The sequence below is a fragment of the Primulina eburnea genome, chromosome 6, assembly GCF_022965805.1.
Source record: "Primulina eburnea isolate SZY01 chromosome 6, ASM2296580v1, whole genome shotgun sequence".
Taxonomy (NCBI): Eukaryota; Viridiplantae; Streptophyta; class Magnoliopsida; order Lamiales; family Gesneriaceae; genus Primulina; species Primulina eburnea.
In genome coordinates, this window is record NC_133106.1 from 3,785,196 (window position 1) to 3,801,202 (window position 16,007).

Genomic DNA, 16,007 nt, shown 5'->3' on the forward strand with positions numbered 1-16,007 from the left:
TTTTCAATTTAGATAGTTGTTCAAAGCTTCGGTCCTCTTTCACAAAATCTTTCATCTCCATATATAGGCTCTATTCAACGTTTAAAAAACTGAACGGCTCTTTTCTTTTGGTGGTACAGCTTTATTGCTTAAAATGGACCCTGCAGAATACATCAAAAGTAATCAGTTGCAGTTCATACCAAAAATTGTATACCGTCTTAAATGTTCTTGTATAGCATTTAATGACATTTAATGAAGCAATAAATGCTGCTATCATGTTAATAGATCAACGGTAATTTTAGAGATTTTGAGATACGCAAGATTCTGTTAGTGTATATTTCGAATTTTGTATCCTTCTCGTTCTGGTTTTAGCTATGAAGTTATTCGAGCAAGTTTTTAGCGTGATACCAGTACTTCTGGTTTTACAATATCTACTGGTTTTGTACTAATCCATCATCTACTGGTTTTTCCTTAGCATCTCCATTCTAACAATCTTGCGCGATACAAGTACTTCTGTTTTGCAACGTCTGCTGGTTCTACTAGTTTTGTACTAATCCAATATCTACTGGTTTTTCCTTAGCATCTCCACAATAATTTTAATTCTAACAGCGGGACATCTATTTTTTGAAAAAAAAAAATTGCACATACGACGTATTTAAAGTTCTGAATTATTTTTGTAGTGGGGAATAATTTTTTTAGCTTTGTAATTGTTTTTCACGTTAGTCTGATAAATAAAAAAAAGAAGTTAAAACATAAAAAAAATGTTAGATTGCAAAGCTTTCAGAAAATGATAATATTATGATAAAACCCCTTATTTTTCATGTTAGTTTGATAAAGAAAAACACATATTTGATTGATAAAAGTTGTAGAAAAATACGATATTATGATTAAAAAAAAAAAACCAGATACGTGTCATCATGTCATGTGATGTCGAAAGACTTGAAAGACCGTACCGTCAACCAAAGGACAGCCAAATATCAACTAAAACAGTGCGTGCTATTAAATATTTGGAAACTTTTGAATTGTTCATACAATTCATCTAGATCAAAGTTTTCATGAAATAAAAATATAATATTTCTGATCTTCTGTTGACGATCTTCTGGATAATCAAGTTAAAGTGGTCAAACAAGGATGCTTCAGAGCTTCTTCATTTCCTGTGAGTGTTTCTATATATATAGAGATATCACATGCACTACACAAAGGTCTAGATTTAACTCGTTTATTGCTTAATTTTGTGTAAGAAAAATCTGTTCTTCTGAACATCCCCATTGGAATTATTACTCAATCTTTTGGTGGTAGCGAAAATCTAATTTCCTGATCATATAACGAAGATATTAACCATATTTTTTCGAAAAGAAGATGAAGTTTGGTAAAGAATTAGCATCGCAGATGGTGCCGGAATGGCAAGAAGCATACATGAACTATGGGTCGTTGAAATCTTTGCTGAAAGAGATCCATCTCTTCAAGCAAAGGAACCGTCCCGCCCCACACAGGCCGCATGGCCTGAAACGAAATGCCACCCTTTATCGGGCCTTCAGTGGCCTGACACATATGGTGCATCATTCCCCTCGAAACCACAGCCCCCCGGATATTGAAAACCAGGTCATTCTTGTGAATGAGTTCGGTGATTCTGCGGAGACGACGTTTCTCAATGTGCATGATGAAGGGGGAGAATACGAGCTGGTGTATTTCAAGAGATTGGATGACGAATTCAATAAGGTGTTGAAGTTTTACAAGGAAAAGATGAAGGAAGTGGTGGATGAGGCTGGTGCTTTGAATAAGCAAATGGAGGCTCTAGTTGCTTTCCGAGTTAAGGTGGAGCATCCGGAAGGATGGACGAACAGCAGTGGAGGAGACTAGGCAGCTCGCTTCGGATGTTGCAGCTTCTAGAGCTGAATTGTTTGCTACTGCTCCATCTGCAGTTCGAGCTAGCAGTAAGTTTATTATCCCCGGCCGTGTTATAAATATCTCCTATGCATGCATGGTACTTAAACAGAAATATTGTTTGCTTATTATATTATGCAGAAAGGGTTCCAATGGATGTAAAAGACGAGGAAAGTTCAAGAAGCGGAGGGCTCTCCGATGAATCGAATCATGTCGATTGTAAAGACAACAAGGAGATGAAAAGGTTATCGACAAACTCGCAGATTCAAGAAGATACACAAAATGGTGCTAGAGCTAACAGGCCGGCACCTTTAGAGATACTGCAATATGTAAAGTTCAACACACCACAAGGAACCCCTCGTTCGACTATTAAAGGATTTCTCAACATTCCTAATCAGACCGACTTAAAGTTTAGTAAGGATAATTTGAGGAAAGCAGAAGCACAGCTTAAGAAGGCTTTCGTCGAATTCTACAACAAGCTGAGGCTTCTAAAAAGCTACAGGTAGATTAGATGATGAATGCATGTTCTAAATTTACCCTTAAATCACTATTGGTTGTCAAATGAAAGATTAACTTATGAACTTCATATATGTAACAGTTTTCTCAATATTTTGGCCTTTTCAAAGATCATGAAGAAATACGACAAGGTATATCATCTGTCAAGAATTAATTTCTTTTAGTTTTATTATGCATGTCAACTAAAGGAGTCGAACATAAATACTGATACATCTGAGCTTGTTCTATATTTGTTAGACTGCTTCAAGAAATGCATCCAAATTATATATGAAAATGGTCGACAATTCCTACCTCGGAAGCTCAGATGAGGTAAGCTTTATTCATCATTTTCATTAATAATTAGCTAGCTAGAGTCGTTGATTCTCTAAAAACATATAAGAAATGTGAAATTTGAGATGGGTTTTCTTTGAAACCCCTAGGTCAACAAATTGATGGAACGGGTCGAAGTTATTTTCATCAAGCATTTCACGAATTCGAATCGTAGTAAAGGGATAAATATTCTGAGACCAAAGTCCAAAAGAGAAAAGCATATAGTGACATTCTCAATGGGTAATGTGTTGAATCATGAAGTACTTTATACTTTCGGAAATGAAAATTTTATGGTGATCATTTTGGATTGTCACTCACATTCCTAATTTGTTTCATAAAATTGCAGGATTTCTTGTAGGCTGCACATTTGCTCTTATAATAGCGTTAATATTAATCATTCGTACACGTAAAATTCTCGATAAAGAAGGCAAGGTTCTCTACATGGAAACCATGTTTCCTCTTTACAGGTGAGCCCTTATATACTGCTATCCATTTTCTTAATTTCAAATTCTGCACCAAACTAAATAATATTTATACCATTTTCTTGCAACTTTCCATCGGTTTATGTTAGAGTAAAAAACTTTTCTTTGCAGTTTGTTTGGCTTCATTGTACTCCACCTTGTGTTGTATGCTGGAAACATATACTTCTGGAGGCGGTACCGAGTCAATTACTCGTTCATATTCGGCTTCAAGCAAGGAACCGAACTAGGATACAATGAGATTTTACTAGTCGGTTTCTGTATAAGTGTGCTAGCTCTAGCTTGTGTACTTGCTAATTTGGACATGGAAATGAATCCAGTCACAAAGGAATATAAAGCCATAACCGAGCTTCTTCCTCTCGGGCTCGTAGGGGTAAAAAAAACCTCGCTCGCTTCCAAATCAACAAGAGCTATTCAACCTTTTAATGGCCCTTGCTCAATCTGATGTTTCCCTTTTTATTGCAGCTTTTAGTTGTCATTATGCTATGCCCTTTCAACATTATTTACCGTTCAAGTCGTTTCTTCCTGCTTGTCTCCCTGTTTCATTGTCTACTTTCTCCTCTATACAAGGTAAGCGAGGTATCATATTTTTACCAATATATTCTTGAAACTGTATACGATATCAATCGGCCTATTTCTTTAACAATTTCTTTCAGGTTACATTGCCAGACTTCTTATTAGCAGACCAGATTAGTAGTCAGGTTGAAGCACTGAGAAGTTTCGAGTTTTATATCTGTTACTACGGTTGGGGAGACTATAAACATAGGCTAAACAGCTGTGGCGACAGCGACATTTTCAACACGTTCTCGTACATTATAGCCGCTCTACCGTTCTGGTGGCGATTCCTTCAGGTGTATAATTCAACCATATAGAATTATAGAATCAACCCTATGTTTTATGCTATGCGCTATATAAAATCTAACACGAGTTTCTTGATTTCTCAGTGTCTACGTCGCCTATATGATGAGGGAGACATCATGCAAGGCTACAATGGGTTGAAATATTTCTCAATCATTGTTGCGGTCTCTACCAGAACAGCATACACCCTCAGTAGAGCAAACAGTTGGAAAATTGTTGCCTGGATAACTTCAATTGGTGCAACGATTGTTAGCACGTATTGGGACATCGTTTTCGACTGGGGACTTTTCCAACGAAACTCTAAGAATCGGTTCTTGAGAGACAAGCTACTCGTTCCACACAAAAGTGTATACTATGTAGCAGTAGTAAGATTCAAGAATTGAGCTTTACCGGGTTCTTAATTCTCTTGATTCCAGCTGGGTAAAAATATGAACGACTTCGAGCTAACGGGTGTATTTTCTCTTATTGCAGGTGTTGAATGTGGTGCTAAGATTGGCTTGGATGCAAACTGTGCTGAACTTCAAAATCTTTTCCTTGCATACACAGATGATGATTGCCCTAGTCGCTATTTTAGAGATCGTTCGTCGTTGTATGTGGAACTTTTTCAGGTATGTTATGTCATAGTATAATTTCTTCGAACTCAAGAAACAACGAAAGTTTAATTTTTTTTTGACGTTCATTAATTAAAATTCAAATATAGTATATATCATGTAAAGTCAATTATTGATAATACCTGATATATATTATATCTCCATATAAGTATATATATATATATATATATATATTTTAAAACCTCTATGCACGTGTGTGTATATATATATATGTATTTAATTTCTTAATTAATTGTTAATTAATCAGTTAATCATTCTAGATCACTCTTCTAAAATATTCCATGAGAACTTTTTACTTAATCACTACCATTACTAATATTATTATTTAATTGGTACATTCTAATTTACTAAAAAAATAGTTGTGAACTCATTATAACACTGATTGACGATCAGACAGCACCTATGTGTTGAGGGTACAAATTTTGTCCGTTTAATGAAAATTGAAAATTATATCTATTTTTTCATCTGTTAGTTTTGTGAACTCTTTCATCAAAACAAATAGTTCCATTCCACTCACCTGATTAGCAGTTAAGCTAACTTCCATTAATTTCATTGCATAGAATCCACTTATAAACTCTTTTATAAGCAATATGTTTGATCTCCATCAAACTACTGTCGTCAAATTCAACTCCTGAAATTTGTCTATGTCTATGGGAACACAGAATCCAATTCTTGTATGACCCTCAATGATTCAGGGATACAACTAGCCATAGGTTTACAACATCATGTGATTCATAATAACACTTATTCTTATTCGAGCTTATCATAATTAGCCATATTATTTTGATCAACTCATTGATCAAAAATGTCAGAACTGAAGTCTGATTGCACTCATCGGATCATGGTAAGAGCTTCTAGTAGCATTGCTTTATGATCCCTTAAATATCACTGATAGTGCATGCAAGAACATTACAGTACATTCCTTTCAACTAATATATCTCGATTGAATCTGCAACCACTGGTATGTCGAGAGTTGCAAATGAATTCGACAACGATGTTGTATATCCTTGAGTAATAATAGTGACATGATATCTGCAACTGTGGAAGAACTTTTCCAAATTGTGCATGTCTTACTCTGTCAGAGATTCCTTACATTATAATTAAATCATCTTATCACATAAGATATCTTCACTCGTACGCAAAAGTTAATCTCTGAGTACAATGCATTGACTCCTACGTATTTCGAATCTACACCTAAAGTCATCACTTAATGACTATCAATGGAGTCGATAAATAAGTTAAAGTGCATTGCTAGTATGTAGAGCCTCTATATTGTCCTGGCACACAACATAACCGCGGACTTTTCCACTAGATAACTGTTAACCATTTGAAAAGTCCGAGGGATGGTTGTTCAGTACATCATCAAATGATCACTCACCTGTATTAACGAAGATATTCATGCTCTTGCTAATGAAACATGACGTTTACACTACATATATGCTAGTCTCAAGGTTAAGCTAATTTTATTCTTATTTTAGGCGACCGATTCTGCTAAGAACATGTTTAGAATATACGACACTCTTTCTATTGAGTTTCATGATATTACGTTACAAGTAAAATCTCACGGTACCTATTGTATTTTCAAGGGCTTTATCTATGCAGCTTATATGTGTATACAAGTAAAATAATTGACATAATTGAATAAAACCGTAAAATATTATTAAAATAAAGATTTATTTTACATAATATTCAATAAAGTCCAAACCATAAGTTGGTTCGCTGGACGCCTACTATAATATGTTCTGTTATGATTTTAATTTGTACCCCATTCTAATAATCATGTACTTCATGAAATAGAGAGTTCATTAATCGTTTGCTCTCTTTCTCTTTCGAAATGAGCTTCTAAATCAACTTTCCACTTAAAGAACAGTACTGAAGATGTCTGGTGTTCGTATTTTTCTATGATTTGCAGGCTGGAGAATGAACATCTTAACAACGTTGGCAAATTTCGCGCATTCAATTCAGTTCCATTACCTTTTAATTACGACGAAGACGAGGATAAAGACGAATAGAATCACACGAGTAGGAATGATTAGAAGTTTAGATTCTGCTGCTTGGAGGCAATGAGTAGCAAGAACGACCAGACTACTCCGGATCGGAAACAACTGACAGAATAGAGTGACAGTCTACCTTTCCAATCCAAAATTAAGTTGATCAATGTTTGTGTTAATATTGAAGTACCACGAGGCTATGTAATTTCTTGTGCTATAAACATTATTTATTTCTAAATTTTGGTTCCGATTTATCAGATTTGCGAGACCGATAATAGACAAGAATAGATTTTTCCAAAGTAAATTGTGGACAAATTAGTGCAGCAAAATAAATAATGGAGTCCAGAAAATTGGAATAATGAAGAAGAGACTATTTTAAATTTTAAAATTTAAGATGATTAAATCTTTATCTATATAATGTTTTTTGGACATGTTATCATATATATCATAAAAAGAGTAGGTCTTATGTAAGACCGTCTCACGGATCACAATCTGTGAGACAAGTTAACCTACTCATATTCACAATAAAAAGTAATACTCTTAGCATAAAAAGTAATACTTTTTCATGAATTATCCAAATAAAGATCCGTCTCATAAAATACGACCCGTGAGACCGTCTCACACAAGTTTTTGCCCATAAAAAGTGTGTTAACACAACACCACTTTTTTTTTGTTTATATAAAAAATTGGCTTTCATATAGATTTTTTCCCTCATATATAGATATGGTTACATAAACACAAAAAAATTGAGAAAGAGAGGGCAAAGTCCGATGACCCCAATACCAACTCTATGTGGCTATGGCTTCCAAATTAAAATGAAAATTCCTTCAAAATTTCACTCTAAAAAAGAAAAAAGAGAGGCGCTTAGCCACCACAAGGTCCCATAGAGTTACAATTCAATCGAGAACCTGCTCAATAGATCTAATTTCCTGCATTACTAAAGCCTGTATGCCGGGTTCCGCTCTGATCAGGTAAGAAAGATGACAGGACACGAAAACAGCCTCAGTCACATTGGTCACCAGGACTTGGCTTCATCCCGCTGCAACAAAAGAAGTGTGGTAGCTTGACCCGACCACAACCCCTGCCAAGATACATAAATTTCACAAAGAACTTAGGTTGCATTTGGATGTGTAGATCTGAAATTCTTGGATTTCGATTATATTTTTATCGGTAACAATGATACAATTGATGAAATCCTAAATCCACTTATAAACTCTTTTATAATCAAGTGAGTACAGTAATTGGTTGTTCAATCTCCCATGGGCTCGAGCTTTTACGACCTACAACTTCAACAAAAACAAAACAACTTACCTGCAACGAACTATAACTGGAACAGGTTTCAAAGCTTTTGGTCCATTTCTTATGCCTCTCTTATGTCGAGAAACCTGCAAGATGCTTTTCACTAATGGTAAACAAATAATCCAAAAGGATCACAATTGACTAATTTTCGGTCACCAATTACAATTTTCAATTTAGGGGCTGGCTCTGAAAGCAATTCTAGTGAAGGATCAGAAACCCAAAAAAAATGATGGCATGAAACAGAATCCGCAACTTAAATTTCAGTGCCCACTTTCATACCATTTCAGAATAGAAACTGGTCCACATCAAAATATATATTCTAACAGACAAGAAACAATTCTGGAGTAAACTATATTCAGAAAAATAACACAAACCCTTCAACATTTAGTTGCATTAGCACAAGAAAAAGTTTGGCAACAGGGAGGGGCTTCCCGGAGAAATAATTTCTCGACTAAAGCAAGCTATTGCGATTCGCATTAGATTGATGAATGCAAGGTCTCAAAGTTATCACATATTCTTAACTATATTGATCAAAAAATCAGAAGGAAAAGCTGGCAGTGGAATAACAAAGACAGAGAAGGCAAACTGACTCGTAATTGCGTTTTGGAAATTTTGTTGTTCAAAATGATCTTCTCTTATTCTCATAACAAAACATAACAAAAACACCCAAAAAGAGATTGCATAAAAACACCATACGTTGGAACAGTTCATAAAATGCCCGAGCTTTGAAGAGCACTGCAGTCTTCGGATACCAAAATATACAAAAAAAAAAAGTAATCATCTTCCTCTAGATAGTTTACACAATAACCGTTGTATAGTGATGAATTTACCGTAGTGAATATCAATAACGCATTTCTATAATAAACCCTAACCCTAATGTAGGACAGATCGATCATACACGAGAAATGAGCTTGGAAAACTATCAATTGAAGTTAACAACTCGAAAGCACGGAATAGGTTAAATCTACACGCATAAACAATCAAGAAATCGACCTTCTTTTTGGGGACGGCCATGAGTTCCATAGACCCAGCGAACAAAGGTAGATTAGGCAATTTTTCAGCTCCACTCTTGACATTGTCGTCTATATTTTCGGGAAAAACCAATGGCGGCGACGTGGGGCTGATCAAGTGGGTGATGGCGGCTCCCAAAGGCTGTGGTTTAGCCACTGTGTGCGCCAACCGGCGGACACTTACTAAAGCACAACCCGCTTGAACTCCAGCAGTTTTTAGCGAGGCCATTTGTTTTCCACGCAAGTGAAGCTACGCGCCGCCGTTATATGGGCCGTAGAGAGAGAAATTTAAAGAGAAAAGAAGCACGAGTAGAACGGCGGCGTATTGAAATACGTAATTTTGCAAATTCGATCCCAAAACAATTTCTCCTACCCCAGCAAATGAGCTAAATATAATCAATTATAATGTGATTATTCCACCAACTTTCACACCTCATAAAAACATATATATTTTATATATATTGGAATAGAATTTATAATAGTATCATAAAAAAATAGAGCAAATTAGCGAGTTTTTCGAGCTAACACGATAAATATTTAAATTTTATTCAATATTATCGAACTCGAACATGTTCAAACTATTTTTCGAATCGAAATTATTTTATTTAATTATTCACGATGTTTAATATTTTATTAATATAATATAATTTATATTAAACTTTTGGATAACAACCATCCATTTTGTTAAAATAATTCAATATATCAACTATTATTAACTCCATAAATAAATCTTCTTGTCCATCGACATCATAGTTGTCATTATATTTCAATGTTCGTTCAATATTTTCATAAGATTTCAACAAACTATCATCATCAACGCACGTTAACATCTCTGAATTCAAAAAAAAAAAGCTCAAATATTTTGAAATTGTTCAAACCAAGTTTATAGTGAAGAAAAAACTTGATTGATTAAAATGAGAAAATAATTAATTCTGAAAGATTTTTCGGTGGATTGTGTTACCTCATTGGTGTGATATCGTTTAGCCAGAAAGTTTAAATTCCTACTTCTAAATATAACCAGTATAATGATGAGTATTGTCGAATCCACAAGAAATAATAAAAACAAATAAAATGGGGGTTTTGTGATATGAACTAAATAGAATACTAACATTAAAATTAGTATGCTAGGAGAAATAATAAAATTTAAAATGAGAATTTAATCAACCAAGGTAAATGAAATTAAATGAAGAATTCAATATGAGAAAATTTTGATTTAATGAGTTTCTACTATTCGATTATATCAATGTTTATCGGTTAAATTTGGTTTATTCTATGTATTTCTAAGCAATTAACTTTAGAGTTATAGAGATAACTGTTAAAATCTTTGTGTTTTTCTAATTTAATTGACCAAACCCATCATCCGGTCAAAATTTATAATAACTAATTGGGCACGATAGCGTTCCATATTAATTAAAATTAACATTTTTTTTGTGAGAACATTTATCCTAAAATCTAACAACCGAGATAGTTGTAATTGATATATCGAGTTTTCTTGATTATTTAGATTAAATATGCTATGATAGCACAACACACATAATCTATCGCTACACATATACTAACCGTTCATGATAATTACAGATTACTGAATTCATGGATAGCAGTAGAAAATTAAATATCAAATTAAATTGTCAGAGTAATCGACATACAAATTTCATTAAATATAAATCAATAAATACTTGAAACGAACAAAAATCCTAAATTAAGCACAAAATCTCAAAGTGATTAAAATTGAAGTAATGGAATTATCCATTGAATCAGAAATAAAACTTTAGCCAAGCATGGCTCGATTTATAATATCCATGAAAAAAATAGATAAATAAATTAATGATATGCAAATTAGTGTTCTTCAACCGTCACTAAATATTTCATAAAACCGTCGCAATTTTAAATTAGCGACGGTAAAAACCATCACATTTTTAAATTAGCGACATTTTTTACGGTTTTAACAAAAACCATCGCTATATTTAACGACGATTATAATAAAACCGTCGCAAAGTTAAATTTACTGTCGCTAATTTAAAATTTGCGACAGTTTTTTAAACACCCGTCGCTAATACCGACGGTTTTGGTTTACCCGTCGCTAACAACAACAGTTTAGTAAGAGTCGTCGCTAATAGCGACAGTTTATGCCAAAACCGTCGTTAATAGCGACGAGTTAAACAAAAACCGTCGCATTTGTTTTTTCAGATTTATTAAATTATAAAAGTAATTTTTTTTAACGTAAAACAATTAGCGACGATTTTTCATATCATTTCCGTCGCTAATTAGCAATGGTTGTTCATAAGTCGCTAATTAGCGACGAAAATGATATGAAAAACCGTTGTTCAGATGATTTTCGTCACTATTGTTTTACGTAAAATAAAATAAAACAAAAATTGTCGCAACATTTAGGTATAGGACCTTTAACAACGATTTTTCAATGCTACAACAACGGTTTTTCTCCGTCGTCTTTAGACGTCTATGACAACGGTTTTTCACCGTTGTATTCGAGCGCACTCTTTAATCGCATGGCCTTTAACAACGGTTTTACAAGACCTACGACAACGATGTTTCACCGTCGTCTTTAGACGTCTACGACAACGATTTTTCGTCGTTGTCTTTGTGCGCACCCTTTAACTACATTGCTTTTAACAACGATTTTTCACTGTTGTCATTAGCCTCTTTTTTTTTTGGTAGTGGAGTATAGAGTTTTTATGTAATAAAATTCTATCTTATATTTATTTATTCCAATAACAAAATCTCACTCCAAAAATTTTTCAAAAATCAAACACCATAACTAGGAGTCTAAATCTGGCATTATCTTTACAATTTTCGAATTTCAGATTCATTTGTGCAGACAGCTGAAGAATAGTCACAAGGCATTATCATGTCTTGTGGAAAGTCCATTTCTGAATTTTTTCTGCTTCAAGTCCTCCACAAAGTTCATAATGGAAACTTTAATTATGATACAAAATCACATTTTTCAGCTCATATTTATCCCAAGAGCAGACATCCTCATACGACAAAATAACACGAAAATGTATCAACTAAGCACGTCGGAAGTTGCAACAATGAGAAATATGATAACAAAAATACAAATTATTATGAGCATTTCCGTTTGCTAATATCAAGCGGATTTACGTGTTTGGTAGTGGTTTATGTCATTTTCAAGTAAAGCATCAACGCCTAACTTGCTACCAATGAGGAAATCCAGGATAGAAGCAGACGCGCGCAAAAAAAAAAAAAACAGAAGCTTGGGTGCAGGCATGCGGAAACCAGTGCCCCAGCACGCGTAGGAGGCCTGTGCAGAGACCATAAACTTGTGTGCGGCCATGAGCAATCCTGTGCAGCCGCACGCGCACAGAAAAACTTAAAAACAACGCCAGTCGCGCACCCACACAATGTAGACGTGTACGGGCTTTTTCATGGGTCTTGGAACTTGGACGCAAATATAAATATTGAAACCCTAGCACAAAAAGAAGGCCAGATGCAGTCACGCACAAAAATCTAGAGAACGAAAGAGGGCGAGACCGAAGAATGAAGACGACGAGCACATTTACTGGGGATAGAATCACAAGTCTGATTTGATTCTTCTTCCATTCTAATAACTTAATTTTAGTCTATTAGTGACGTTAAAGAACATGAATTTTTTTTTTCGCTTTTCATTCAAAGCTTGGTCGAATATTTATTTATGAATTATTGATTTTTATATGAGAATTACTTATTTATTTATTTATATTTTTACGGATCTTATTGCTTTCAATTACTTGATCACTAGTTTGATTGTCATATTTATTTGAGATCTCTCACTTGAGAGAGAGGATTCTGAATAGAACTGTTGGAATATATATCATTGGTGTTTATAGAGTTCGGAAGACCTATAACTCTAACGGATCCATTAAAAGAATTATTGTGCTATTGAAATTATGTATTGTTTGATTTTTAATAGAGATATTGAAATCGACTTTAGATAATTGATTCATACGCACCACTTGGGAAAAAAGAAGTAGGATTTGTTGAGAATTTCTGGGTAGTAAATGGGTTGAAATTATAAATATAGATGTCAATGATTATTTATTATATTGAAGACCAAGTGAAATCTTACATCTAGATTATTATACTAGTTGAATTTAAATCGTTTGCGAGCTTTCATTAATTTTAGTTCATAATTAATAGCAAACATTCTATTGAATTTTATAAATAAAGTCTGATTATTTTAATTGTGGTAATTAAATTGCACTCCCTATGAAATCCATATATGTGCTCTACCGAGTACTAAAACTTGACACCATACACTTTTCCCCCTAAGCTTATGATAGGGATTGGACCAAATAAGTCCATATGTATTAATTCTAAACATCTTGAGGATGATTTGCTGCCTTTATTTTTGAAGCTAGATCTTACTTGCTTACCAAGTTGACATGCAGAACATACATGATTCTTAATAAATTTTATGTCTGGCAATCCATCGACTAAGTTCTGCTTTTTGAGATTGTTGATAGACTTAAAATTTAGATGATTCAATCTTTTGTGCCACAACCAGTGTTTATTACTTAGAGATGCAACTAAACATGTAGGAGCAATGATATGATCTATGTTCTATGAGATTTTATAGGTGTTGCCTTTTCTTACTCCGGTTATAACAGTAGAATCATCAGCATTTTTAACTGTGCAAGTGTGCTTCTGGAATGCTACTGAAAATCCATTATCACATAATTGACTAATACTGATCAAGTTATAACAAAGATTTTCAACTAAGAGCACATCCTTAATAGTGATGTTACCATGGATAATCTTACTCTTACCCACGGTTTTACCTTTTGAGTTATCCCCAAAGGTTATCTCTGGTCCAACACAACTTACTACTTCTGATAGTAGACTTTTATGTCCAGTCATATGTCTTGAACATCCACTATCCAAATACCATGTTGAGCTACTGATCTTGGTTTTCTTCACCTGTTCCTGCAAACACAAATTTTAGTATCTGGTACCCAGTCTATTTGGGTCCAAGCCTTATTAGTCCCTTTGGAACCCACATTTGTACAATTTTTGTACTTCGGATATCCATGGAGGTGTGTGCAACAAATGGTCTGTTGTTTCTAACATTGTGCATCCTAGTATGTTGTTCTTTCCTTCTGTTTCTGTTGTCCAGCCTGTATCTCTTCTGAACAGGTCTAGAATTGTAGTACTGATAGGTTTTAACCTTCATAGGAGGTTGTCTTCCTGAGTTGAATCCTCTTCTGATTCTAGAACTCTGGTCAACTTTTTCCCTAGGTTCAACATAACCCAGACCATAATGCATCCTTTTGTTCATCTGATTTACATTCCTTTCTACTGAAACAGTAGGTACTTCTGGTTTCTGTACCACACTGGATTTCACAAAGTGAATATACTTCCCTTTGCACATATCCTGTTTTGGCTTAGTATTTGTTTCAGAAGTGCCTTCATTATTACAAAATCCGAGACCACTCCTGTCTCCAGATTGTTTTTGTAACTCTTGCATCTTTTCCAGTGAAATAGAAGACTTGTTCCAAGCATTTACCAGTAGTGATAACTTCTGGTTTTCAGAAAGTATCTTCTGGTAATCTGCTTTTGCTCTTTCATTCTCCGTTTTTAATTTACTCATCTCAACTTGTAAATCATTACAGCTGTCTACTTGCAAGCAAGTTAACTTATTGTTCTGATCCTTTAAGTCCTGATTTTCGATTTTAACTTCCTCGAATGATTGAGAAAGTCTAGAATACTCTTCTACCATGTCGTGTAATGCTTTGACTAACTCAGTGCGTGTAAATTTATCAGAATCAAAGTCAAATACCTCTCCATATGTCGAGGTTGAATCAGTATTTGCCATTAGACATTTGATCTCATCTTCATCACTTTCACTCGAATGGCTTTCAGAACCAGAAGATTCAGAACTTGAGTCTGCCCTTTTGGATTTACTTTCTTCTGCAATCATTGACTTCCTGTCTCTTCTGGTCTTTTTATCATTGCGTTTGACACCCTTCTTTCTCTGGTCATCCTTCTTTGGTTTTGGACAATCAGCAAAGAAGTGTCCAACTTTTCCACAGTTAAAGCATGTCATATCACTAGGTGATGATTCCTTTTTGAAATTGCGGTTGGGACTTTGAAATGTTCTATGATTCTTTCTCATGAATCTGGAAAAAATTTTAACAAATAATGACATTGCGTCATTGGTTATCTCTTCAGCACTTCTCTCAGAAGTGTTTTCTAAAGCAGTAGCAGAAGATGAGCTTGGAGCAACTGTAGCAGTAGAGTTAGCAGTAGCTGCGAGAGCTTTGGTTGGTGGATTTGCTAAGGGCTCTTCTCCACTTCGAACTTCAAGTTCAAACTCATATGCCTTTAAATCCGAGAACAAATCGTGTAGTTCTAAATTTTTGAGATCCTTGGAAGCTCTCATTGTCATTGTTTTGACGTCACATTCTCTGGGTAGGCCTCTCATTACTTTTAATGCAATTTCTCTATTTCCAAAGTCTTTCCCAAGAGCTGAGAGTTCATTGACGAGGCTGCTGAATCGTTCATCAAATTCATTCATAGTTTCTCCAGCCCTCATTTTCATATTCTCAAACTTCTGCATGGCTACAGACAGTTTGTTTTCCTTTGTTTCTTTATTTCCTTCACAGATTTGAATTAATTTTTCCCAGATTTACTTGGTAGTATGGCACATCTTGATTTTGTTGAAGGTATTTTTATCGAGTGTCTTGTATAAAATGTCCTTCGCAACGTTGTCAAGATTGGCTTTCTTTTTGTCCTCACTTGTCCATTCATATCTTGGTTTTTCAAGCATCTGAGGTGCACCTTCGGTGATAGCAATAGCTAGATTTGGCTTTAGGATCTTTAATGGACCATCAGTGATGACATACCACATGTCATCATTTTGAGCTGCAAGATGAGCGTGCATTCTGATTTTCCAATCATCGAAATCTTCTTTTGAGAACATTGGAACTTTCCTGAAATGAGCCATGTCTGTTAAATATTTTTCAGAACCAGAATAACTCTGCTCTGATACCACTTGTTGAGGATCGAGTTGAGTTTAGAAGGGGGGTTGAATAAACTCAATGGCCAACTTATTAA

At 34.6% G+C, this 16,007-nt stretch overlaps 2 protein-coding genes across 2 annotated transcripts; one reads left to right on the forward strand and one right to left on the reverse strand.

The window, feature by feature from the left end:
- Nucleotides 1-1,327: 1,327 nt before the first annotated feature.
- On the forward strand, nucleotides 1,328-6,738 carry LOC140833309 (phosphate transporter PHO1 homolog 3-like). Its single transcript, XM_073197684.1, is given in 13 exon segments — nucleotides 1,328-1,824; nucleotides 1,826-1,913; nucleotides 2,005-2,365; nucleotides 2,462-2,510; nucleotides 2,617-2,688; nucleotides 2,799-2,928; nucleotides 3,035-3,155; nucleotides 3,282-3,540; nucleotides 3,633-3,737; nucleotides 3,824-4,018; nucleotides 4,112-4,390; nucleotides 4,497-4,633; nucleotides 6,549-6,738. Coding segments are annotated over 13 exon segments (2,382 nt in total). The 5' UTR covers nucleotides 1,328-1,338; the 3' UTR covers nucleotides 6,649-6,738.
- A 699-nt stretch (nucleotides 6,739-7,437) lies between these two features.
- On the reverse strand, nucleotides 7,438-9,289 carry LOC140833782 (uncharacterized). Its single transcript, XM_073198188.1, has 3 exons — nucleotides 8,920-9,289; nucleotides 7,939-8,012; nucleotides 7,438-7,708 (listed from the first exon to the last, which is right to left on the reverse strand). The coding sequence occupies exons 1-3, from the start codon at nucleotides 9,163-9,165 to the stop codon at nucleotides 7,630-7,632; spliced, it is 399 nt and encodes a 132-aa protein (XP_073054289.1). The 5' UTR covers nucleotides 9,166-9,289; the 3' UTR covers nucleotides 7,438-7,629.
- Nucleotides 9,290-16,007: the final 6,718 nt, after the last annotated feature.

Bases quoted from the DNA above. Each gene is read 5' to 3' on its own strand.
- LOC140833782 (XM_073198188.1), bottom strand. From the start codon at position 9,165: ATGGCCTCGCTAAAAACTGCTGGAGTTCAAGCGGGTTGTGCTTTAGTA. The intron at 8,013-8,919 runs GTCGATTTCTTG...AGCATCTTGCAG, and splicing joins TGGCCGTCCCCAAAAAGAAG to GTTTCTCGACATAAGAGAGG. The intron at 7,709-7,938 runs GTAAGTTGTTTT...GTATCTTGGCAG, and splicing joins CCAGTTATAGTTCGTTGCAG to GGGTTGTGGTCGGGTCAAGC.